The sequence below is a fragment of the Rhopalosiphum padi genome, chromosome 2 (genome assembly GCF_020882245.1).
Source record: "Rhopalosiphum padi isolate XX-2018 chromosome 2, ASM2088224v1, whole genome shotgun sequence".
NCBI lineage: Eukaryota > Metazoa > Arthropoda > Insecta > Hemiptera > Aphididae > Rhopalosiphum > Rhopalosiphum padi.
The window spans coordinates 85,935,063-85,962,908 of NC_083598.1; the positions used below are offsets into that span (position 1 = coordinate 85,935,063).

General features: G+C 32.7%; 1 protein-coding gene across 1 annotated transcript in view; it reads left to right on the forward strand.

Moving 5' to 3' along the window:
* The window catches only part of LOC132920858 (desert hedgehog protein), a 41,596-nt gene extending 14,358 nt beyond the window's left edge, over nt 1–27,238 (forward strand). The window contains exons 3-4 of the mRNA XM_060983576.1: nt 10,549–10,798; nt 25,310–27,238. Coding sequence (XP_060839559.1) covers nt 10,549–10,798; nt 25,310–26,037 — 978 coding nt within the window. The 3' untranslated portion in view covers nt 26,038–27,238. The remainder of the gene's footprint in view (nt 1–10,548; nt 10,799–25,309) is intronic.
* Nucleotides 27,239–27,846: the final 608 nt, after the last annotated feature.

Consider the following 27,846-nt stretch of genomic DNA (forward strand, 5'->3'; position numbering starts at 1 on the left):
TGTGAAAAGTAAAAAGTAGTAAAACTCATATTTAGTGATATACTGATATGAGTCGTTTTATTGGTATTTTGAAGAGTTATATTTGCTTTTAAATTTTCACAGAAGTTTTCTCACATAAAAATAATTGCATAAAAAATCTAAAATAACTTTGAATTTATTCAAGAAATTCAAAAATTTAAACAATCACAATTTTGATAGAGTTCCTTTCAGAATTTGTTCACCAATTAGATGATTTATTACGGCTTTGGAATTTAAAATTACGGCATATCTTAATGTGTTGAGATGAAAGCCCGGCTTTGTATCCTGTCCAGCTTTTTTATAATGTAACATGTAATATTGTACATGACATTATGATAATATGATATACAATACTGTTTCATATTATTTGATTAAACAATAAATAACTATGTTTTTTTTTTTATTATTTGATCTAGAACACTTCTGGATAAACGTGTTTTAACTACCTATATAATCTATATATTATTCGAAATTTGAGACGTTTTTACCCGTGTTGTAGTATATAAGACCACAAATTAAATATTATAATTTTTATGAATTATAGTGTTTTTGCAGAATACATTTTCTCACCTACTCAAATTTTTTCTTGGATTATACAAATTATACCCGAACTCGTATCAAAACATCACCTTTTGCATCAGCGAGCTAAATAGATGTTTGGTAGGTTTTTTTCTCATTCTTGCTCCTCGTGTTTGTCTTAGAGTGACGTTAACTTGTTTTTCGTCGGTTTCTAATTACACATGAGTTTGTGTTTATCGGATCCTAGGCTTATGTTAATCCCTACATCAGAATTTCATTAACGGATTTCTTCGCCACTATATAACCCAGTTTGACACGTCTCTTATTTACAATTTTTTTTTTTATTAGATGCTCGTGTCCTCATCTCTTACTAATAGTTAAAATGTGTATACATGGTGATCGTAAAACAAACCCCTTTCTTGTGACGTAACTCATCCGTAGGCAAAAACGTAAATATGTCTAAAAAATACTTTTCTCCAATTGAATGTCACATTGTTTTGTTAGACGTGAATAAACAAATAAAAACTGGGAATGAATAACCAATATGTATATGTAGTTATATGAATACTATTAATACTTATTTCATATTTTTAACTCATAAAGTCATCAAACAACATTTTGATTCGTCGTATGTTTATTTGTTCATTTTCTACAAATATTTGCTTTTTACCTCAGATTTCTTTGAACGGTCCCCACGTGCTCGGTTCATGATTTCGTGACGATAACATGGTATCATTGGATTTAGTTAAGCGCCGGCGCCAGCGTCAACGGATTTGTCTGTCGGCTCATTCTTATTTTTTGCTCCTCGCAGTGCAGGTTTTCACACCTTTTTATTTGTTGGCCGTGAAAATCAATCCAAAGTCACGTACCGAGAACAATGCACGGTGTAAAACGGTGTAAACGATTCGGCCAAGAGAAACGATTTATAATGATTATCATTGTATTTTTGACATACGGACGAATAAGCCGATCAATATCGCTTAACATCGAACGAGATGAAATATACGTATCAATTTTCTATTATAATTTAATAAGTATAGTAATAATACTACAATTATTTACAGCTGTTGACAATTATTTTATAAGTATCTATTGCAGTACCTACCTACTGTAGGTCAAAACGTTTACTTTTCTACGCAATATGATTTTATTTTTATTAGGAACAATTCTTATATTGTGACATTGGTCCTGCATCCACCTACAATTATTTGTTTACGTACGAATGCGCGCGTGTTAATTCGTTTTTAAACATATTATATTATACCACAGTAACGCACGCGCGCGTGTGTGTGTGAATATGATAACAATGCCGAAGAGGCAAAACGTGCTCAGACTGTGGGCAATAAAAAAATAAAAATAAAATAAATATGAAGGAAAAAGAGAGAAGAATGAGAGCTTGCCGACGACCTGTACGGGTCAAAGGCTGTCAAATTGCTCGAACGCGTACCATGAAACCGCTCATAACAATTAATTGCATTGTTTGGACTGCTACACTATACTATTATATGTATACAATATAATATTATACATACACACTGATACACACAATCGTATTATATACACACCACCACGTATTGACGTATGTATATATTATACCTCTTACCTCTATAATATTATGCATACGTATTATATATGTAGTAATGTAGTATATAATATTATGTTTAATGCGTCCGTGTCTCTGTTCGGCTGTCCCGCCACCGCCGTTGTCGGCGTTTGACACCCGAAACTGAACCGGAGCGGTCAACCAGAACGGTTATGGGTCCGGTAGTATTCTTGTACGTAATGGTAACATATATAATATATTAATATGTATATAAATATGATCGTTAAATACTATAAAATATACACCTGTAAACACGATTTAATGCTCTACAACGATGAACCGCATTCGATAAAATATTAAAATAATTTTTGCTATTTTTTTCTAACATTTATGTAATAAATAATATTGTACGGAGCTTAGATATGCAAATTTTTCCATAAAAATGTATATTAACTATATTTTCTTTTCGTATTACGAGGAGATACATCTATTATATATTTCCCTTTGTTATCTTAAAATTTAAAACCATTATTTTGTATGCTTATAAAACAATTTGTGTGTATGAGTGATTTAAAGTGTGATGAAAGTTTTATTGAATACAAAAATGTCGATATATTAAATTAAATTTATGGATGATAAAAGTATAATAATGTATATTATCGTCTTTATTCTTGTATAATTGTATATATGACGATTTTCGTTAAAATATTTATTATTATGAAAATGTAACTGCTTGTTTTTAGTCAGTGTAGACACAAACAAATAAGTGTCATCCGTATCAATATAATAAATTAATATTTAAAAATTCAAATTAAATAAATCATAATTAATTTAATCTCCTTATACAAGGAACCTATACAACCAATACATAATATTATTGTACAGCCAATTGGTTCCATATCTTAACTAATTTCTGTTTTTCAAAGACCGGTTTATTTAATATTGGTCGTTGTTACGTTTTTTATCACGTTCAAAAAATCAAACTTCACCTAGTCCGGGGCAAACGGACTTCGTTTGATTAACAATGCGGGCAACTAAGGAGAAGTCGTTCGGCAACTGGTTTGAGTTCATTGTTCTCAACTATGGTCATTGGCGAACGATCGATTTGTAAATGCAGAATTCAGTTGACCGATTACCATCGAGATTATCTATTGAAAAAGGAAAATAATCTCTTATAAATATTACACCATTTTTTTATTTCTTCTATAGTATAATTGGTCACTGATGTTTAAAGTAAATATTTATTAACCATTAAAGTTATTTTAAAATGTTATAAAATCTATGACATATTATTTTGCTGGAATAAGTACATTTCAAAATATTTGGCTTAATAATTTTAATTGGTTCTATCATAATGATTTTTGAAATGACGTAAAACCGGATTAAATTGAAACCACTATCAATACTTGAAATGTACATAATATTCACCACAAATCATTGATGACATTTATAATGGAAATAAATATAAACATTAACCATTTGCACACATTTTGATGATATTTTACCTAAAATTAAACTATCTATTTGTGAATTCTCACTTAGTCACCTTATATTAAACTGACAACCTGTTTGGGCGCATCTGCAATAAAAATATTATTTAATTGTTTCGGTAAAATATATTGACGTAGATACATAAAAAGATTATTACAAATTAATATTCATAAACCAATAGTATTTGCTACGAAAATATTAAAAATGTTATTTAAAAAAAAAAGTTTCTGTGGATATATATAATGTTTAACTCATTTATCTCTTCTAAGTTATTAGTTTCGTAATATTTTATATTTAGTTTCTTATTATTCATAGTATAAGTATATTTAGTTTTCTTTAAGAATTAAAATTATACTGCTATATTATTTCAAATAAACTGAAGCCAATATTTTTGTACATACGAGCCCCTCCAATTTAGTTGTCCTCAACTAATCAATTGTTATTCGATTTTTCAATAAATCACTTCAAGGTAATAGTATCATTAAAATTATTTCCATATACTATAAATGATTTTTAAGTGAACTTTTTATATAACTGCTGTAAATAATAATTATTAATGTAAAATGTATAGATGCTGCAGCTTTTTTTATACTTATAAAAACAAAAAAGTATTTAATTACCTACCAAAATCTATTATCGTTTAAACATATTTTGTCATACCCAGAAAAATCGTTTTATTTTTTATTAAAAAACACGTAGAAATCACATTCCTTGACATGAATTATTAAATTCAACTACAGAAATAATGTTTAGTGTGTAACGATGTAACGAATAAATAATAACATTGTATAATTTAAAGTATAGAATTTATGGTTAATGTGAATCATTAAATGTGAAATTAAACGTTAATCGATAAATCGTGGAAATTAAACGATATATTTTTTTATCACTTCGGAGAACTCGTACTCGAGAAGTTTTATTTTTTATGGGCCTTTATGACACGTCTTTGTGAACATCGCCTATTACATGAATATTTTGTGTCGACTACCGCCCCCAATAATATGTAGTACACACAACAATATATTATACACGTAACACGTATATGATGCGGAGGACATATTATATTATGATGGTTATAATATATTATAGCTTATCCCTCCTTGCCCTTGGGTGCTTAAACGTTTTGTTTTTTTCAAACTAAACTGTATATTTTATCAAAACAGTATAATAATAATAATACATAGAGGATACTTACAGTTCTGTAATAATATTACAGTATATGGCGGGTACTGTGATGTATTAAACCATAACGATTAATGTAATATGCACCATTACGATAATATTATATACAGACTTGTGGTGTAAACGCGCGTATATATATAATGCACATTGCACACATCGTCGTATGTATCGTTATAATAATATAATATATAATATAAACTACATCAGGTTTCGCTGAGCGGGCTGACGGATTGTTGTTGTACCCGTGTCCCATACCTAATAATAATAATAATATAATATCCACCTCGGTATACCGGAGACGCGGAATTCGCCACGAAATGACCCACCGCGTTGTTACCGAAAGGGCATAAAGTAGCCGACTTCACACGCACTCTCTCTCTCTCTCTTGTACACTGCACACACACACACACATCCATAGACACACACGTACACACGCTTTAAGGTTACGGCGCGCACACGGGGTGCGTGTATAATGTATTATATTATGGACGCGGTGTCGTTTATGTGTACACGGGAGGCGTACGCTGCGCCGGTCTTCACGGGACCGAATCTGACCGTAACAGCCAGTGGTATACACCTATTATCTGACCTATACACGTAAAATATTATATTATATTATATTATACGAACACCGGTGCACCTAAATACAATTGCAGTGGGATTTTATCGATTCCGCCGAGCTTTTTTATTTATTGGTACCGCGCCGGCTATGAATTTTAAGATACACCCGGTTTATCATAATTTACCTATATATACGGACTTCGGCGGCGGGTGTATATATAATATAATATATCATGACAAACGCCGCGCACCGCGGATAGATAACGGCCATCGATAACGCGACGATAACGACGTATCTAATTAATACTGCGGCGGCGGCGGCGGTGCAGTGTACCATCAGCGGCGGCAGCAGTGCGCAGGTATGCGGAGGCTACGGCCCCTGGTCGGAGGGTGAATGGACGGCGGGGGTGGAGGCGCGTTGTCGTCGTCGTCGCGGTCGTACGGTTGTGTCTGCTGCGATCGGGTGCGTATCGTCGATGAAATCCGAGACGGCGGTCGGAGGCCAACCGGGTCCCGTTCGACACTCTCGCGCGGCGCACATTACACGCGCGCGCGCGAGCGCGAGACGACGGCGGCGGCGGCGGCGGCGGACGCCCGGGAGGTGCCTGTATAATATAATCTCCTGTATATATAATAGTAATAATAATATTATTCGATTATGACCCCCCTCGGGATCGTGTAAACGATAGGAACACGGTATATATTTTTTTTTATTATTATTATTTTATTTCTGGTTTTTTTTTCCGCATTTCACCCTGTATAATATGTTGTGTGTATAGTTTTTTTTTTTTTTTAGGAAATTGATTTTGACGGCACCACGCGCATACAACACTATAGATACCGCTATTATATTGTGTAGTTTACGACCGCGCGCCACACACTATAATATTTATTATATACACGGACAATTGAGTCTCCCGTTTCGCGCCACACGGTACTTTTTTTTCGACCGTTTTTTTTTTCGACCGTTTTTTTTTTTGTTTTGTTTTTTGTTTTTTGCTCAACACTAGTAGACAGAGATCCCATCTCTGTTCGTTTTTTATGTACATAAATCCTAAATTCTGTGTAAGTACGCATGAATTAAAAGGTCGACTGGGCATACTTGCGGGGTATATATATTACCTATGTACTGTATTAATATGTATGTTTTGTTAAAGAAATATGCTGAGGTAAGGTAAAAAAAGATACAAAAACGAGTTCTTGGTGAAATCGATAGTGAATTTTGTTCGATGAATTCTAGAAGGAGAAAACGACCTTATTTTTTTTTTTACAGTACACATATTATGTGGCATGTTGGTACATTGTATACACTTCCTATATATATACAATATATTATAACGAGATTTTTGACAAATTTTTATGATGTTCAAATAATGAATTCACTACCTACCTACTTGTTGTAATATGTGTGCTTTTTTTATTAGTTAGGTCTTAGGTATATAAAAAGAAAAAGAAATATTTCCAGACGCGTATTTTATATTCATAATAATTTAAAATTAATTTAATAGCTTAACGCGAGTTACACATATATTTCATTCTTAATGTTTACTGCGAAGTCACGACGACAAAAAATATTGCACCTCACCTCATATGTTTATACATAATTTATAAATTAATCATTTACAATATAAATGTTTTAATATTTTATCATTTAGCGTGTACACTGTACATAAATTAAATTTAAAATATGTGTAGGCTGCATTATTTGAAATACATATTTAGGTTTAACTTTTTGATATAAAGTATAAAGAAGTGTATATAATATAGTATTATATAGTAGGCAGGTTAGGTAGAATACATGTTATATCTGTATGCGTCGGATGAGAAGGAGGCCTAAAAAGTAGCAAAAAAATAGATTTAAAAGATACGTATTTTCAACTTGATCGTTGAAATTAGCGGTGTTCTTCCCGCAACACAACATATATAATACATATATACTTATAACACATCAGCCACACACGGCCTTATACGGACAAAGGGATGTGCTAAATCATTGGTTTATTTTACGTCAAAATAATAATTTGACAAAAATACGTTTCTACAATAATAATAATAATATAATAACAACAACATAAAAGAAACCACCCTAGTAGAAAGTGTGTTTGCCGACACCGGCATCACCACCTGCCCGGCATCCAGGGACAAGGTGTAAAGTCAAAAGACTAACAAGCCCGACACGTTTACATCACTGCGGCTGCAGTGTGCAATAACACACACACACACACAAGTATATACATATACGCCGCTGCAGCACACTGCAGCACGCAGCGGCGGCACACGGCGGATGGCGGTGCTGCAGCGCGAGTCGGCGGCGGCGGCGAACGATTCATTGTGTATAGCCACCGCTTTACACACGTCGAGTTTATACATAATATTATAATATAATACATAATATTATTATATAGACACGCTGCGCGCGTTTGTGTGCGACGATATATACAGTGCGTTATTTGTATGAGCGGCCGCGAGCGCGCGGCGCGTTATTCAGAATGCCCATTATATCAAATTGCTTGTCAAAATAAACCGCGCGAGGCGCCTGCCGCCGTCCCCACAAAGGACACGCCAGCACCGGCCCCCCCGCCCGGGTGGCCCGCTCGGCAGCCGCTCTTTTGGGGTCGTCCCGATGGTCGTCGCCGTCGTCATCCGCGACGGATATGATATATGCGCCGCATCGTATTATAATATACATAATATTAAATATATTATTATTATATTATATTATGTATGATGTGTGTGTACGCGCTCATCGGGCAGATCATAATCTCGTGCCTACATAATGTACAATGTATATATACCTACTCGTCCGCCGCCGCCGCTGCTCACCCCGCGGTGCGTACGTTCATTATTATTATTATTATTATTATTATTATTTAAGACAATGCCTTTCGGAATGCAGGCCGCACCGAACAAAATGGCCGCTCGTCGGGTCGGCAATTGGGTATATTAAGCGTGGGCGGGGAGGTGGAGGGGCCGGGCAGAGGGAAATACCAACGTGCACCGTAACGCATTCACCAAGTCAACTCAGCTGCGGCGGCGACGGCGAATTCGGTTTTTCCCCTTCCCCGACGTTTCCGCCGCGGCCGTCGTTGTATATTATTTTCATTCTCGTTTTCTTCACACACACACACACACACACACACACACACACATATATATATATATATAATATTATATTATATTAATATAATAATATAATTGTATATACATATATAGGTGTATGTCCTATACTGCCTAATGCAATATATATGTATGTAATAATATATAATACACAATATTATTTATATACACGCAGCCCCGTTCATTGCGCGCGCGCCCAACTATATACGCCGCGGCGGCGAGGCGGACACGACATTCTTGGTTTTCTCTCTGCCGCTTTTGACCTCGCCGCCGCCGCGCCGCAGTACCAACACCACATACACGTTTCGCCCGCGGTGATCACCTGGCCCCGCCCAACGGTGCCACCTCGGCACCCCCGTGCAGCGCCGGTGTCTCATCTTTTGTTTTCCGCGCGTCTGTGCCGTGTGTGTTGGTTCCACCGCGCCGCCGCCTCGAGAGCAGCGACGTCGGCGGACGGCGTATCAGATGCGCAGCTATATGTACGTCGTTATAGGTGCAAGCGCGCGCGTCTGCGAGAACCGCTGACGGAAAACGCGCTAGGGCGAAAGTCCGGCGATGCGGCGTTTATGGTCACGGCGCGGCGTTGTCGGACCTCGCGACGTCGAACCGCGGAAAGGTATAACAGGAACCTTTCGACGCCATATCGATTTCGGGTTTTCCTATAGGTTAGGTTATAACTTGCAGAGCGGTAGTCACTATATATCGGCACACTTAGTAATTATTATTACATTCTAACATTCACCCTCCGTGTAGCTGTATTGATATCTACTTCTACGGTGCGATTGTAAATTATAATGTCTGTACATCTGAAAAAAAAACGAAAATTAATACAAAATACATTTTCATACACTTATCATTAAAATATGTGTCTATCTATACCTAATACCTATGTTAAATTTGCAATAAAATAGGTATATAGATTTTACAAATCTTTGTAATTCGCAATAATTTAAATCGAAAAACATATCGATATATGATATAATATATTTATATATAATATATACACCTATACACCTATTATAATGTTATAGTTAATCGTTATCAGACGACATAAATCGATTAAAAAAATAACAATAATAAGCAAATTTAACGTAAACAAAATCATTGTTTAAGTGTTGTTAAAAAAAAATATACTGATTCATGACTTGTACGTTTTTCGAATTTAGATCTGTTGTTAGTGTACCATAAATCTTGTCTATGTGGTACATTTCGGTGTAGGAAAAAAAAATATTAGTTTGTATAATGAAATTATAACGCGCGTATTTATAAACAATCCAATATAATAATATACACGTGGCAATTTCTCGGTAAACAGTTACGACTTACGAGCAAATAACGAGTGCAATTTTTCATGCGGCGCGAGGCTCGCTAGTGCTGGCGGGCTAATTTGTCGTTAGTTATCTTAAATTACGATTCCTAGAAGATCCGGCGGACGTGTGTATAAGTTATATCGATGGCCTGGCGCGCGCGCCTTAATAACAGGCATAACCAGAATGCGATAGTCGTCCAATAACTAACTCGCGCGCATAATTCCGTTTAACTGGTTGCCGGAAAGTAGCGACGAGTCGCCGCCGTTGTCGTCATTAACAACGAAAAAAAACTATGGTCGTTGGTCGTTGACGATTGTTACGCCGCGGTGTGAAAATGGTGTATAATATATTATATACTATATAATATTATGTATAGGTATATAATGTACACGGTACTTAGTCAAAAAACCTGCTTCTAGTCTCTACCTTGCATTCTTGTGGGAAATTTTACGACGACACGCGGCGCTGCATTTTCGGTTGTAACATATTATTATGATGCGGCCGTTATTGTTTTGCTCATATTTGTCGCGTTAACTTCTATATACTTAAATATGGGTACATTTTGATTAATGTCCAATTGACATTGAGATACATTTCGGAGAATTATACATAAAGATACTCATCTTATTATATTATGTGTATTTGTATAGTAGGTAACTGCAAATTGCACATTGAATTATTTATTATTATAATTTATAGTATTTCATCTAACTGTTTAGAGATAATATATATTATAATATATTGCAGTTTATGTAATGTACTATTTATGTTAGTATGTCATTTTTACAAATGTTCTTTTGTTTTCAGAGGTGTAAAGAGAAGCTGAACACCCTAGCCATCAGCGTTATGAACTTATGGCCGAACGTTCGACTGCGGGTGATTGACGGATGGGTGGACCGGGCCGGTAGCAGCCTGCACAACGAGGGGCGGGCGGTAGACATCACCACGTCAGACAGGGATAAGTCCAAGTATGGCATGTTAGCCCGACTGGCCGTAGAAGCAGGATTCGATTGGGTCAATTACAATCGTCGGTACATTCATTGCTCTTGTAAATCAGGTGAGTCCAGGATCACAATATACTTGAAATACTTATCAATGACCCTATAGTATTTAGTATTTACGTTTTTAATTTGATACTGCACTGTTGAAAACTGTATGTATGTACTATGTCCCAGCGGTATTATAGGTAATACGATATGTATATATTAAATATTAATAGGTATATGTCAGGACGTCAGGTATACGTATAGTACGTATTCGAAATGTAATCGCTATACAATAATTATTTTATATGCTGACTTGCTATATGTATAATTTTTGAGTTTCTTATTGATTCAACTGCTATTGCCTATTAGATCTTTAAAATGCGTTTAGAGGTACGTATAAAAAAAAACGCGCAAATGTGAACGCCTTAACCGTCCGTTTAATTATAATAACAGCCAACAGGTATAACGTTTATCGGTTGAAAATATAGTTACCTAATATATTATAATAATTTCAACCTATAGTAACATATATATATAGGTTATCGTTTCGTATTAACTATACTGTAATATTTTATATTAAAATTATAAATTTAGTAATTATATAGTATAATAGGTATACCATAACCATAGGTCCATAGAATAACATGAATATGTACATTTAATTCGTTTCAACACTTCTGACTTCATATCTCTACATTATAATGAACATACTTTAATTGATCATAATATTCAAATTTCAAAAATTAACTTATAGTGATAGCGATTGTCACAAATAATAAAGATACAACACACGTATTATAAAATGTAATATATGAGCCATGAGGCAGGGGGTTGTCTTGTTGTCCGAATTACGAGTTGTCTTTTACAAAGATTTATTATAAATTATATAAAAAAGTTATTAATGTCTATAATTTGCATATACCTATATTTATTTTATATATTTTTTAAAATAATTTAGCGATTTTGATTTTACACATTAATATAAGTATAAGTATAAAATTAAACGTTTTATACGAGTAGTCTATTAAACATTCCGTCATTCAGAAGAATACAGTCATTCGTACGGGGGAAAAAAATACTCCAACATTATAATAAGATACTGTATTATATGTCTGTGATGAGAAAAACATAATGTACATATTTGAAATAAATTTTTTTTCCGCTCACTCGAACAGTCCATATAAATATTATTTACAAATAGATACATGCACATGGAGAGGTATCTCCGACGACTTATATGTAGTCATTTAGCCGGGTAGTTTGTTTAGCCGAATTTCTAAACGAGCGTGTGAGAAAACCTAACGTCGTGTCGTAAACGCGGAACACGTATAATAATATATATGATGTATTGTATAGTATATACATAAGTACATATTATTATATATAATATCGGTATGCGTATACGAGTGCGCGCGCGCCGGGTGACCGTGTGAACGACACAACTGCCGCGATGATGACGGCGGTGCAGCATATAATAATAATAATACCTATATAAAATCCGTACAAACAAAAAATAAACCGGCCGCCGCGTCCGTCTGCGGCAAAGGGACTTTCCGGTAAAATCGTCTCGTTTAGGAGGTTCGAAAAGAGATAGAAAAATGTTTGCGCCGAGCAAACAGTAAATAAAACGTTTTGAGAACGACGGCCGACGACGAGTATTTACGTATATATATAATAATATATATTAATACACATATACATATAATGTATACACAAGCGTTCGTGTTAAAATATTCGGAAATTATTGTTTCCGACCGTATACGATGTAATATACAACGTATATATAATACATACTCGTATATATCGTCATCGTCTATACCTATTATATCTGTATAGACATAATAATAATAATAATAATAATAATAATACCCATGTACGTATAATATATACTCACTCGTCTTGGTGGACGATCGGTCAACAAGTCTCCGCGTCCGTCCGTGTCCGTGTCCGTCTCTCATCACGCGTTGCATTATTTTCCGTTGGTCCGACAAAAGGGCCGCGTATCGTTTTCACGCCGCGGCGGCGCGGACGGGTCTCATTAATTATCGCTTGCCGCGCGTACGCCTCTGCTATCCATCATGCACATTGCACACGCACACTTGTCTCCGGCGGCGGCGTGACGGTGACGAGACGACGAAAAAGAGGACGTCCGGTATTCCGGTTCCCTATATTCTATTATTATTATTATACATAATAAGCTCGATGTCTACGAAATCGCCAGAAAAAAAATATATCAAGTAAACCTTTTGAAATCCATACTATACTACAATACAAGTAAATTATTTTAACATAACATTATAATGTATAGATGAAGCCCGAATTGAAAGAAAATTTTGAAAAAGACAGTATATATTATTAAATAATATGTATACTATACTGTACATACATTATGATGATTGTAGGTTTTGTAAATTCGAATTTAAAAATGTGTATTCTTATAATATTTTAAAAACATTTTAAAGGAGCTTTTAAATATTAGGGGAAATCATACATGTCTATACTCCTTTTACTAAAACCGCTGACGTGGATAGTGAAAATTATCAACGTTTGCATTTTGTGTATAGTATATTATTATATATTACAAAATATATAATTGTTTATTTCGAGAAATGCATGTGATCGCGTTATTTTTCAACGTATGTATAATGTATATAGTTAAATACGTCGAAATTTAGTAAATCATAACATCTGATTTGTTATTGGCACCGTTGTTTTAAAACGATATCGCATTTCTTAATTACAAGGTCGTGTATAATAATGATGATGTCTGATAACGTGCGTACAAAAACTTATTTGCATATATATTTACAACACGATTTAAAAAATGGTTTATAGTTATAAAAACAATTAGTATACCTTTCTATACAAAAACTAAACGTATTACGATACGTGGACGCATAGTATACGTATATATATATATATATATATATATATAATGTACCTATACGACTATTATAATATTATTTCCGTGTAACTGTGCAAGAACAGCAATGTGTCGGTAATAAACGTTATCGCAAATCGCATAAAGCGGTTCCCGCACACGATTTGATTATTTTTAAATTAAAAAAATTAGTAATTGAATAACAAAGTGCCGATAATTATAATAAACGGCGTGGTTTCGCGAACCCAATTATATAAACAAGAAGCTAGTTTATTGTTGCCTATTGCGTTTTACGTCATCGGCCTAACGGATCTGCTATAATTAAATTAAATATTTATTTTATTAAATTTAACCTCACAATAGAATTATTAATAAAAAACAATCCAGTGTACTTTCGTCAAGTCGTACTCAGATTAAATAGGTAAAATAATTAAAATCAGCACATGACATTTCTTTTAGGAAATTCCACAAATTCTAAATCACATGTTTTAAATAAAACGATCTTTCAATTGTTTTTATTAAAGTGTGTATTCGAATAGACATTGCTAAATCACTAAATTAAGAATAAATATTTATTTTTTATAATTAAGTATACATTCATTTAACAACAATACAAAAAAATGATTACTAATATTTGAAGATTTTAAAGGATATGGCCCATATCAAATGGGTATGGAACTATAGACGTATGATGGTAGACAGGTAGCATCACAACAATTCATTATTAAATAAATCATTCTGTATACATATTATATCGTAAATGTTATTGTACAAGCGTATACTACTAAATTTTTAATTTTTGTGTTTGTATAAAAAATACACACATAGACGCATATGGGAGAGTATATACATTCACTAGGTATGTGACACTAGTATTATACGTGTATAGGCATGAAAGTATAATAGATACAGGAACCTACACTTAAATATACAATTATTCATATAATTATATATCTATTATCGTTTTACATGACAACAATGACATAATAGTAGCCACCCTTAATTTATAATGACAAACATGAAAAATGTTCGTCGAAAGGAGAAACCACCGAATTAATGTTATTGATGTCATGTTAAACAATAGAACTCGTACCGTGTGTTCGTGTCAATCCTACATAAATGAACGTATACAGTTAGTGGTCTACACATTTATAACAGTCCACACGTCATAATATATATATATTAAAAAACATAAGTCAGTAGTCACAACAAACTAGTTATTAAAATTAATTTTGTGACTAACATTAAATGTATAAATTATTGATATATTATATCCACTATAGAGATATTGCAAAAGATTTTTCTAGGAGATAATTTATATTCTAAGCGCTAAGGCTTAGACTCTAAGCTGTGGTATACAGATTAAAAAGTAAAAACAAGTTTCCGTATTATTTATAACAAATTTATGGTTTGAACAAAAAAAAAAAATAACTAGGGAAATCGCCTTGCTGTATAGTACATTTTGAATAATGTACCTCGGCGCCATTGAGTACTTTGTAGGTAACTCTTCTGCAGTAATGGATATGTAAAATTATATATAAAAATCATGATAAATATTTAAATCATATAGCATACAAAAACGATTCTAATTGGAGACTGTATTTAAAGATATTTTTTAATTAATTTATATTAGTCGCTAATATGGGTTAAACTAATTTTTAATTATATTAACTATTTTTTTTAACTTATAAGCTATATTAAGTTAATAGGTACCTAGCTACCATTAAATAATGTGAATTGATTGATGATAAAGTTACTTAAAGTTAATTTTTAAATTATTGGAAATATTATTATAGAAAATAATACAGTATACTTCATGATAGCAAAAAGTTTTTATTTTCTACAAACTACATATTTTTATTACAATAAATTACTGAACTCGTTATTGTCAGTTTAAACATCATATTAGTTGAAAATATTAACTACAATATTTATAAAAAGAACTGTGCTTGTGTATTTTCAATATTTTTAAATTTGTGTGAGTATCACTTACAAGGAACTGTGTATTACATACATTTTTAAAGTTTTTGACAAAAATAAAAATATTTTATCATATTTAATTTTATCAACTTAAGTAAAAAAAAAATTAAAACAATACGGTATCGTCAAATTCCTATTATAGCATAGAATTAATTTAAATATTTTAAAAACTGTATTACGTATGTAAAATAAAAATTCAGTAATATTGGTATGTTTCAAGTTTTTACAATTAATTTCGTTGAATTATAACAAAATAATAAAAATGGTTAGAGAATTGATTTAAGAAATAGTTATTTTACGTTTAAATGACTAATTTCGTAAAAATTTGAATTTCAAACTCTAATAAAACATTAATAGCTTAACAATCGACTTTTTTTTTTAAATTCTAGTAAGAATGACTCGTAAGGAATCTTGTATTACATTTTAAAGTCTTAGATAGAGATTAAAATTAAAAATTATACTAGTTTTTATGTATTTCATTAAAAATTAATTTGTTTGATAATTATTCAATTTTAGTTTGATTTAATATAAATCATATACAATTATACATAATATAAAGTTGTAACAATTATAACTTGCAAGACAATGTTTAATGTCATAATATATATATTTTATAATGTAACTATAGATAATTAATGGACTATCGTTAACTCAAAATTTAATAATAATAGTATAGATATGCCTATATTTCAACATATTCAGTCATGATTAAAATATTTTAATGTGTGCAAAAAATGATACAAAGATAAACAACATGGCTAATTTTAATTACATTTTATCAATAATAATTAATAACTAGTAATAACTATTTATAAGGGTATCAGTTAAAGTAATAACTATTAATTATAACCGTTATTTAGAAATAATATATAAGATATAATATATTCGCATTAGAATTTGCTGTAATTTATTGTTATTTTTTTATTTTTTCGTTGAGAAGATAATTTAATTTCAATTATAATCTAATAATATTGTCATCATAATCTTCTTACGTAAAGATTTATTTTTATTATAATTTCCACTGTAATCTTATTATAGACTATATAGTATATAATATTATGTATATTACTCATAATATATTAAGTAGTAAATGATTTAATATCTATACCGAATACACATAATTATTCACAAACGAAGCATTCAACCGAAATCGTTAAATATAGTTTAATGTTTAATGCCATAATGTATTTACCATAAAATCAGTTAAATTGGTAGGTAGTCAAAACCAGTACCAAAACAGTCATAACTAGATCACAGGATTTTCCAATGCCCTTAAAACATTTCATAAATATGTATAAATTTAAATACTAAAAATAAATCTATAGTAGGTATATAATATAAAATATACTATGACGTATCTTTATCACGTTATACGCCCATTTATTGACCTTATTGCTTTTTATACCTATAAATATAACATGTATTTATAAAATATTTGTTGTTCTTTTTACTAACAAACATAAAAAAATATTCTAAAAACTAATTTAACAGAATTAATACGTTTATGTAAAACAATTTTCAAGCTTATTAAAGCTTGGAAATTGTATTAACAATTTACCCTAAAAAACACAACATCCACGGCAAGCACACGATATTATAATTTTTAAATAGACACGTGCAAATTAATACACCTCGAAGTACTCGGACATGATTGCAATGCAATGAAAAATTTAATTTAAAATAATTATGTTGAATAACGAATATGGTATTATAAAAACTAAAAATAATAGAATATATACTATGTTATAATCTTATAATCCGTGTTATCATGGTGACAGCGCCAGACTATTTTTAGTAGAGGAGAGCAATATTTTTTTAATAGTAATTGAGGAGGGAGGTACAATCTATTTATATTATCGTTATCCTTCCACTTAATACACATATTTTACATACTACATATTTTCTCATTCAACAAAACATAAAAAATATAATTTATAGTAGATTAATATGAAATAGGTAATTACCTTCTAATTACCTTGATTATATAACACGTTTTAACATAATAATAAACAATATATTAAGTCATTTTATACTTAACAAATATGTATTATATTATTATGTATAATGTATATAATGTAATAATAACAAATTAAATTTTTATCAATATTTTAATTTAGTTTAGATTTTTTAATATATAGGACAAAAAAATATAATGCCTACAAGACACCTCCCGTCTTGGCTGTCCCTGTGTGTAATATATTAGTACTATATAAACTTATGTAAATACGTAAAGAAACACATATATTATAATGAGCAAATAAAACAATATAATCATACCAATTACGAATTTATTAAAGCATTTAAAGCACACATATTTATCTGTGGATACAGAGCAGTACTACACATTATACAGTTACAAACTTTGTACGGTCCACGATAAAATAAAATTATACGTATAATTATATTCAAAAATATGAAAAATTGAAAAATACCTATATATATGTTATTACTTATTTAAGGTTATTTTTTGAATGAATATCTTTTGGCTTTTTTGATAAATTATAATTGCATTATATAATGCTAATTATCAATTAATATCATAGGCCCACAGATATTTTCAAAACTAATACATTTCCCTTTTTAAAATCTTAGCGATGACTGCTGTAGGTATTATATAGAGCGAAGGACAATAAAATAATATTATTTGTTACGCAATTTGAATAGGTATACTATAATTCATCGACAAATAAAACATTTATGTATTTTCAGTTTTCACATGTCCTGTATACATACATAATATAGAATGATAATATTTATGTCTTAGGATTAAATCGTTGGTAATGAGACGAAAAAAATAAAAATAATAATAATAATAACAGAATAAATCGCGTTGTGGGTTAATCCGTGAGGTACCTTAAGTACCTATACGGCTATAATACGTCATTCGCATATAATATGATATAATATTGTCACACGCGTTGTATACTTATTAATATATTATAATAATATGTTATATTATAATTATATAAATTAAAAGTCACCGGACGAGTCTGCGCGAAATCGATATGCTCCGAGCACGTTTTTCTCACACGCCTGCGACCCGCCAGCCACGTTGTGTCGTACACCAGTAGATACCTGTTGCCGAACGGCCGGCGCAGTCAACGACTACGAGTGTCGCGCGACGCGCGTAGACTTCTTCTGCGTTCAAGGTACGCACACCCGAGTCGCGTTGTCGCGCAGGTTTTGCATTTCGAAATACATTACATATCAATACGTTATTGGGTATTCTCGGACTCAATACATTATTTTGCATATAATGTATTAAGTCATTGATAGATATAAATATAATACATTATACACTATTGAATCATTTCTAAAATTAATTTCTCACTGAAATAAAACAATACTCTATAATACACATATCAATGACTAAAATGTAAAAGATAAAGTACGATTATTCATTATAATAAATATTAATGACATTAATGTATTATGTAAATCACAAACATTTATATTGAAAATAAAAAAATATTTGTGATATTGTAATTCATCAAAATATTATATCTCAAGCTTATTCAAATTATTCAATGAAAAACAAAATATAAATAAAAATAATTAACTAAATTTAATTTTTGCTAATCCGTCAATACTCATAATTTATCCATTAGTACGTATGTAAGTATTTCCTTGTTTTAATATCAAATATCCAATAGCTTTAATCCATATAAGTATTTTTAGACCATTATTGAACAATCCATTATCGTTTTAAATCTATAGCATAAATCAAAAATCAAATTTAAATAGTAAATAAATTGATTAAAATACAATATTCGGTTTGTTTGTTTTAAAAAAATAGTGAAAATTATTTGTATTTTAACTATATGAAAATAAACCAATCATATATAGATATTAAGATATTTAGGTTAAAATTAAAACAAAAATCATTTCAAAGTATAGTTTTTAAATTGTATTAGTAATTTTAAATTATAATGCGATAAATGTATACCATTTGGCATTTACCATAGTATGGCATTATTTATAATATATATAACTCATTATCACAATATTACACAAGTAATTTATAGTTAAAAAATGTGTTATACATTATTTATACAGTCTATGGGGGTGGGGGGGACGAACGACTCCACCAACACTCCTGCTGCTATAAGACTATATAACTATACATTTAGTATATAATATATTCTGTAAAAAGTATCCCTCCCGTGTGTGTGTGCGTGTGTTCATCTGTTTCGGCCACAACTATGCGGATCGATGTCCGGCTTTCGTTTGTATGTCACGCCAAGATCCGATTACACGCACAACACATACACGACCACAAGACCGTCTCTCTGCGGGGCCGTCTGGTATGACACGGTCAGTGATGTACATTCAATTTTCTTATGGGGGGGATTAAATTATAAATTAAAATAATATTTTGATGCCGGTATGCCGCTACAAAATGAGACACACACACAAACATACCTACAATTCCCAACATAAAGACAATTGACAAACAACGATAAATAATATTTAATATTTACACAAAAATAAGTTTTTATGCCAATAACAAACGTCTATTTGTATACTTCCTCACATGAAAAATGTAATGTTTTTTCGATTCCATCATAATTGACAAATACTAAATTTTAAACATACGTTGAAATTTTCATATCTTATATATTTTTCATTTTAACCGTTATACTTGGAGAGGGATTTACCCTGAACCCCCTCCATATGTACGCCACTGGACATAGTGACTGTGGTGTATAGGTCTCTAATTATACGTATGGGGGGGGGGAGACACAAAAACAAAATCATTTTTTCCCAAAACCTTCTCTCCCCCTCTCACCGGCCATCACTTATTATTTTACTAGAGAACAAACAATTTAAACGTGTATATACGACTCGTATACGAGTGTATATAATATTATGTACCTAAATATAAAATAATAATAATATACGTTTGTACTAATATACATATAGATACACGCCGCGCGCGTGTGTACCTACTCGGGCTATTATATAAATACACGCGGGGTATACGCGCGCGGACGGCGACGTTAGTATAGAGAGAAGCGTACTATGTGTTTATGTAAACACGACTCGTGCGGTGAGTGTAAAGCAAACTTCGAACAAACTCGTACAAGGGATGATGATGCATAATTTGTTGTTCTTTTTTATCCTTTATTTTTTTCCAAACATCAAATAATAGGCGATCGTGACCTGTCCAAAACTAGAATCCCACAACTCGTTAAACCGACCGTATACGCCGGTGTATATATAGTATACATATACATGTATATGTATATGTGAGTGTGCGTACCTACTACCTATACATATACATATATAAAATATGTATTTATATATATGCAGTGCATACGATTAACCTTTTCGTTTTATTCCGTGTTTACCCATATAGCAAGCGCGTAGTATACTGCACGCGCGCGCATTGGTGGATAAGTATAACTGCAGCTACACATATATATATATTATATACATACGTAGGTTCTCGCGTAATAATAATAATAAGAACATAGAGGTATATGCACTATTACCGAACATACGATATATATATATAACACACATATATACATAAACCGTCATCGCAGTGTACCTGTGCAGTCCTGTGTATATACAATATATATATATACCTTTGAATGTATTATTATTCGCCGGCCTCCGCGTACGTTATTATAACGACGATATAGGCAACTACCTATCTACCTATAGCTAATACCTGCCTGCAGTCTGACTGCCTACCTCGCTTGTATATATATATACACAAATACACAATGCCATCGCATTTTATATACATAATACTTATATATATAATATACTATATACCTATACATGCGTACATAATAATAGCGTTTTGAATGGGCATCAATATTGTGTATATTATATATACCTTCGCGCATTGTATATTTGTAAGCTTATTTTATAATATACAGCATCATATATGGTGCTTATTTATATACCAATACGCGCCTCCCTGCCGTTTGTCGTCACGTATATTATTACCCTTTATAAATATTTTAATAATATAATAACAATCTGATGCATCCTTTCGCGGATTTCCACAGCCGCGTATACCGTGCGCATGATTACACACACTCACACATACTTTTACCCAATATAATATTCCAGTCCAGAATTCCGCACTGCTGCAGTACGCGTTTCCATTATGTTATGTATAATACTGTTATTACATTTATTATTATTATTATTATTATTATATTATGATGTTTCACGTGTTTCGATCGCCGTACAAAAGATAAATATTTACACGATTTTCAATTTTACAGAGAAAAAAAAATAATAGGTATGTAGGTACTAAATATTATAATAATATTATAATCTCGACAAGAATTCCAAAAGAAATATTTAAATTGGATTTTCTCTTCATAATGACTATTGCTACAACACTTATATATTAGGTACAATGTAGGTAGGTATATATTTATAGGTAGGTAAGGTAATATACACTAATATACACTAATATAGGTACTATATATACAAGCGTTTCGGCCGACAAGCTGTGTGGTTAATTTATTGTTTCATCTCCGACAAACTGAAAAAAAAACAAATAAAAATTATTACTTATTTTGTAAATACTCATTATAATCATTCATATTCGTTTATCAGCTCTATAGTTGCTTTTACTAATGATATGCATTATTCCAGATAACTAAAACAACTGTTTATGCTTTATTAGATATACAACACGTTATATTCTTAGTTTTACAGTAATATTGAAACAGCTATTATAATAATGCCTACATGTTCACGGGTTCATTTTCATACAATATTATGTGTTATGACATAATAATATATGTGCATTCAATATATTTTTGTAGGTGTCTCATGTCTGAAGGAAAATCAGCATTAAGTACAATAAAAAAAAAAACATAATTTATTATCCCTAACAAGTTGCAAACCATATAATTACAGCTTTATAAATTCATAAGAAAAATAAAATATTATTGTTAGTTCATAGAATTTAAGATTTTGAAAAAATGAATTATTGTTGCTCAGTTTCAACACTGAAAATTGAAAACGTTTAATGCGTATTAGTTATGGGGTAAGGGTACTCATCACCAATACTACAGAATATTACAAAGTTATTACACTAGTCACAATATAGGCAACTAGCCAAGTAATTAATAACTAATTGTTTTTATTTATGAAAAACAATTATATAATATAATAACTAGTTTTACCTATACCATAGCTCATGCCCCATAGGTACATTATAATATAGTAACAACTGTACAGTTTTTATAATAATAATAATAATAATAATAATATACGTGCCTATGCCCTATATATTATATAAATACAATATTTGAAGATTTGTACATTTGTATTTAAACTCGCAACCCTCTCGTTCCATGATATATATTATATGCTTAAATAATATTTAAATATACTTCCGGAATACTCGTGATCTATAGACATTAAACACAGGAAATTATCAATATTTTCAATCAATCATAATAACGTTACCACGGATGTACATATACATATAATATACACTATGTACAATTTACATACAATTTATAAACTTTTAACAAAAACTATCTTAACTATCAATACATACGCTGATTAAAGTGGCTAGTCTTATTATAACAATATAATATTCTGAATATTAAGGCCTCGTAAGGAAACGATTGGTGCTCAAGTCTGGAATTCAATACATAATTACAATTTACATTCAACTATTCAAGAGCGTCTAACTACGCATTACGTAGTACCTAGTACCTATACTAATATTTTTATATAATAATACATGATGGGCAGTGGGCACAACTATTAAATGTGATATGTCTCGTCGCCTTCAACAGTTGAGGTTTTAAGGAATACATTACATATTATACAGATCTCACACAGGCATTATAATGGTGATATAGGACGTTTAAAATTTCGCTTTCGTATACGTTTAATATATGGTATATGTCGATTATCGGTATACCTCACGAGTACACAACTGCACGCTATACCAGAGGATGTAATATACATTATCTAGTAACAACGTATCGGTTTCAAAGACCCATATATATATACCTATTGCTTATTAAATCGGGGAGCGGTGGATACATATATTATATACAGCGAGGGGTCCAGAAGGTCAACTGACCCATATAAGTTCATATTTTATATTCGAATAATCATGGCCTGTTTGTAATTTGTACTGATAGAGAATCCTCTGAATTACTTGATCGAATAAAATTTAAAAAAAATTATACTAATACATTCGTTGAACGAACAAAATTTGTAAATACAAATCGTGCAAAAACATTTACGGATAGACGAAGAGTAGTACGGAAACGTTGAAATGCGTTGTTTTTGTTTTATTAATATTGCGCGTAAATATATCATAATATTATATCAATATATGATAGCATAGGTATTGTAATGTTTACGTATAATATTATACATGTGTATATATAATAATGTATCGTTTTATTAATATTATTTGAACGGGCGTCGGCCGGCGGAGAGAAGAGAAAACTCGTAAAATATAAGACTTAAATGCCTCCTCTCAACAGCGTCGTATCATAAAGCGCGCGCGCGACCAGTTGCTGCAAGTGTGTATACGTTCCATCTTCTAAATCCGTCGCTCTCGTCGCGTCGCGCAAGTGTCCGTTTTATGTTTATTGCCTCGGCCCCCAAGGCACCCGTGAACTATCCGTCGTAGCATACTATAATATTCTAATAACACGCATTTAATGTCGTATAAACTCGATGTCCCTCTTCAAACCACTACTCCGAACGCCGTGTTTACGGCCACGGCGACAATCCGGTTTTTCGGAAACTCAGGAGTGAATATCGTTATACTATATTATCACTATTATTACTACTATAATACTACTACTATTATTATTATTATTAATATTATTAGTATCGGTATACTTCTTCACCCGCAGCGGCAGGTCCCGAGGGCGATTAGATCACAGATGTTGGTGTGTGATGGCCATACGCCGTGGAAGGTGAACGTGGTCGTGGTCGTCGCGTATACATATAATACATATTATACATACCTACACGGAGGTATATTTATATATACACCTAAATGTATAATATAATAGTGAGTGCACGCCGCACGGACGGAAAAGAATTATTGCCCTTTTTATCTCATTAACTAATTTATCGTGGTCGCACGACGGCTGCAGTGAGAAACGGAGATGTTTAAAAAAAAAACAAACAGAGCACCACCACTACCACTCCAAATCATTTATTTTTTTTTTATTATTATTAGTGTTTTTTAATGGCGTTTAAAAACCAGACAAATCAGTGGCTACGATCTCTTCTCGTTCCCGCTCGCGCGTATGTGTGTATAGCGATTAATATACACCGGGCGGGCAAACAATATATTATATATCATATATAAGCGCAGTTATTTTTCACTCGTTTGAATCGCTAATTTACCGCGCGATTACCGCCAAGCTCAAACAGATCACGTGTGTGTATTCCGCACAGCTAAACCCGATAACGCTCTTTTTGTACGTAATCGTCGTAACATTTTAGGATGATAATTATTTACACGTTAGTTCTCGCGATTTACGAGGTTTTAACGACGGCGTATACGAATACCACCTATATTCACCTACAATGCACAACTATACCGTGAACTGACATCTCTTACCTATATAATATGATATACATAGTCTATTATACCTATACTTATACCCTGCAAGAGTGCCCAAATCTAATTCCTGCCAATACTACAATGTACTATATAGTAACCGATAACATAATAATTATTCTGTGCGTTTTGCAGAGACGAAAATCAACACGAGGACGATGGGCTGTTTCCCTGGCGACAGCGTCGTGACGACGGGCGCGGGCGTGAAGAAACGGATGAAGGACCTCCGGGTCGGCGAGTCGGTGCTGGCGCTGTCCGACGACGGGATGCTCCGACCTAGCGAGGTCCTGTTGTTCCTGGACCGGAGCGAGACGGCTCGGACCGAGTACGTGACGCTGGTGACGGACGCGGGCAAGTCGATAACGGCGACGCCCACGCACCTGGTGCTCCGGTGGGAGAAACCGGAACGGTCACAGATCCGGCACGCGCATCCGGTGTACGCGAAAAGCGTGCGCGTCAACGACACGCTGCTGACGGTGATCGACGGCGACGGCGGCAAGATGCGATTGCGCACGGAGCGCGTGGTCGCCGTCAGCCGCACCGAGAAGGTCGGACTTTACGCGCCGCTCACGGTGGACGGCACCGTGGTCGTGGACGACGTCGTGGCGTCGTGTTACGCCGTCATCGACAGCCAGTGGCTGGCGCACCTGGCGTTCCTGCCTGTTCGCGCGGTGGCCGCGGCCCGGGCGTCGCTGTACGGCCTCGTCTGGCGGCTGGGCCATCCGCTGGACGACGCGCCGTCGCAGCCGCCGTCACGTGCGGTCGACGCGGTACAGCCCGCCGACGGCATACACTGGTACCCGCGGATGCTGTACGCCATATCCGACTACGCAATACCCGCCAGTTGGATGGACACGCACTGATCGATCGTCCTCGCGCTTCACATAACAATAATACCTATAACATTATATAATATGTTTTTTTAGCTGTTGTGATTATCATTTTTATTATTAATATTTATTTTATACATATTATTATTGATGTATATATATGTAATATTTTACTACGTTAGACGTTGTCGTACCATACCCGCGGTGTGGAGGTGGGCTTTAGGTCTTTTTTCCGTTTTCGCGTACATTGCAGTCGCATCGTGTACTTAACAACGGTCAGTTCCGCGGCCCGCGACACGATTTTATTAACATATGTTGTGTATAACCTTAAAAGTGCCTTCAACTGAATTGTATGCCAAAAATTATTGAACTTTTATATTTTTTTCGCCTTTGTACATGTTACTGTGTGTGTGTGTGTGTATATATGTATATAGTTTATCGTAGGCATTTTAAAATTATTTATTAACGGTGTAGTGTTTCTCATACGTAGGTAATTTCGCAGGGAAACACGCGCATAATATTTAGCACAATGTCATATTATTATGTGGACATCACAGAGATCGTATATAATATAGTACTTATATATTGTTTAAGTATATTCGTATTGCTATTATTACTAGCTGTGCGCCGTCCAGTACAGTTTGTTCAAACGCGCCTATAATATGTACTGACGGGTTCGAATATATAATATTATAACGGAACATGTTTGAGAAAGTTTTGACCTCTTCCAATCCATCAAAACTTCTTTGGACGTGCGTTATGTATAACTTGTAAAACGGCGTAGACTTTAATTCCTCAATAATGTTTAGCGACATTCGTACCTATGTTTATAATACGTGTCTGGAATGTAATCGAATATCACACACCGGGTTTTTAGTCCTTTTTTTATTTTGTTCTAGTGATTTTTTTTTTTTTTTATCGAATCCAATTGGAAACTATGATAAAAATGTAATTTCTACAAATAAACAGTACTAGTTAATAATTATATTTATTGTAAAATTGTTTTATTTTTACCTTTTGTACGTGGCATTCACTATATATTGTCGTATAAACGGACGCATTGTTATTTATATTACACATTGTATGTATACGTGTAAATTGTTTTGTATTATATGACTATTTATTTTTATAGCTCCTTCAAAATCGTAGGTTCGTTTACAAAATATTATAATTTTTAATGTGAAAAATATGTGCCTCTATGGCTATATAGACAAATAAAATTATATGAAATTGACGATTTGTACTTTTATATTATCCTACAATAAATTCACCATTGTCATTACATTCCATCAATAAAAAAATCATCTTCGAATTTTTTCCATGCACTGTACAATAATATTATTATTTTTATTATAGTACCAAAGAATATAAAATATAACAATAGTATAGTCGTCAGGTCCGGATTCATATAATCGTAGGCTTTAGGTAAGGCCGTAATTGAGGGGAGGGCACAGGCATAGGTGTGTGGACTCCCACAAGAATTTTTTAAAAATAGAAATATTTTAGTGGTATAAATAAAGTTTATTGACTATACATTTTCAGTATTTATATTAAAAAAAAATGTTGGACCCCCGAAATTTTTTTCAGTTACAGCCTTGGCCATAGGTACAGTGCCTATAGTACCTAAGCGCTAATATGGCTCTGACTGCTCTGAATATAGTACTAACCTATACAAAGTAAGTCCGTTAACATCAGTATATTTCCAGCAGTATTTAGAAAAAACGAAATCATTTACGCGTTTTAGTGCTGTAGCCAGGATATTTTTCCGGGGGAGCTTAATTTTTGATGGCCAATAATAACAACAAATTAAGTTTGCACTGTATTTCTGAATTCATATAATTA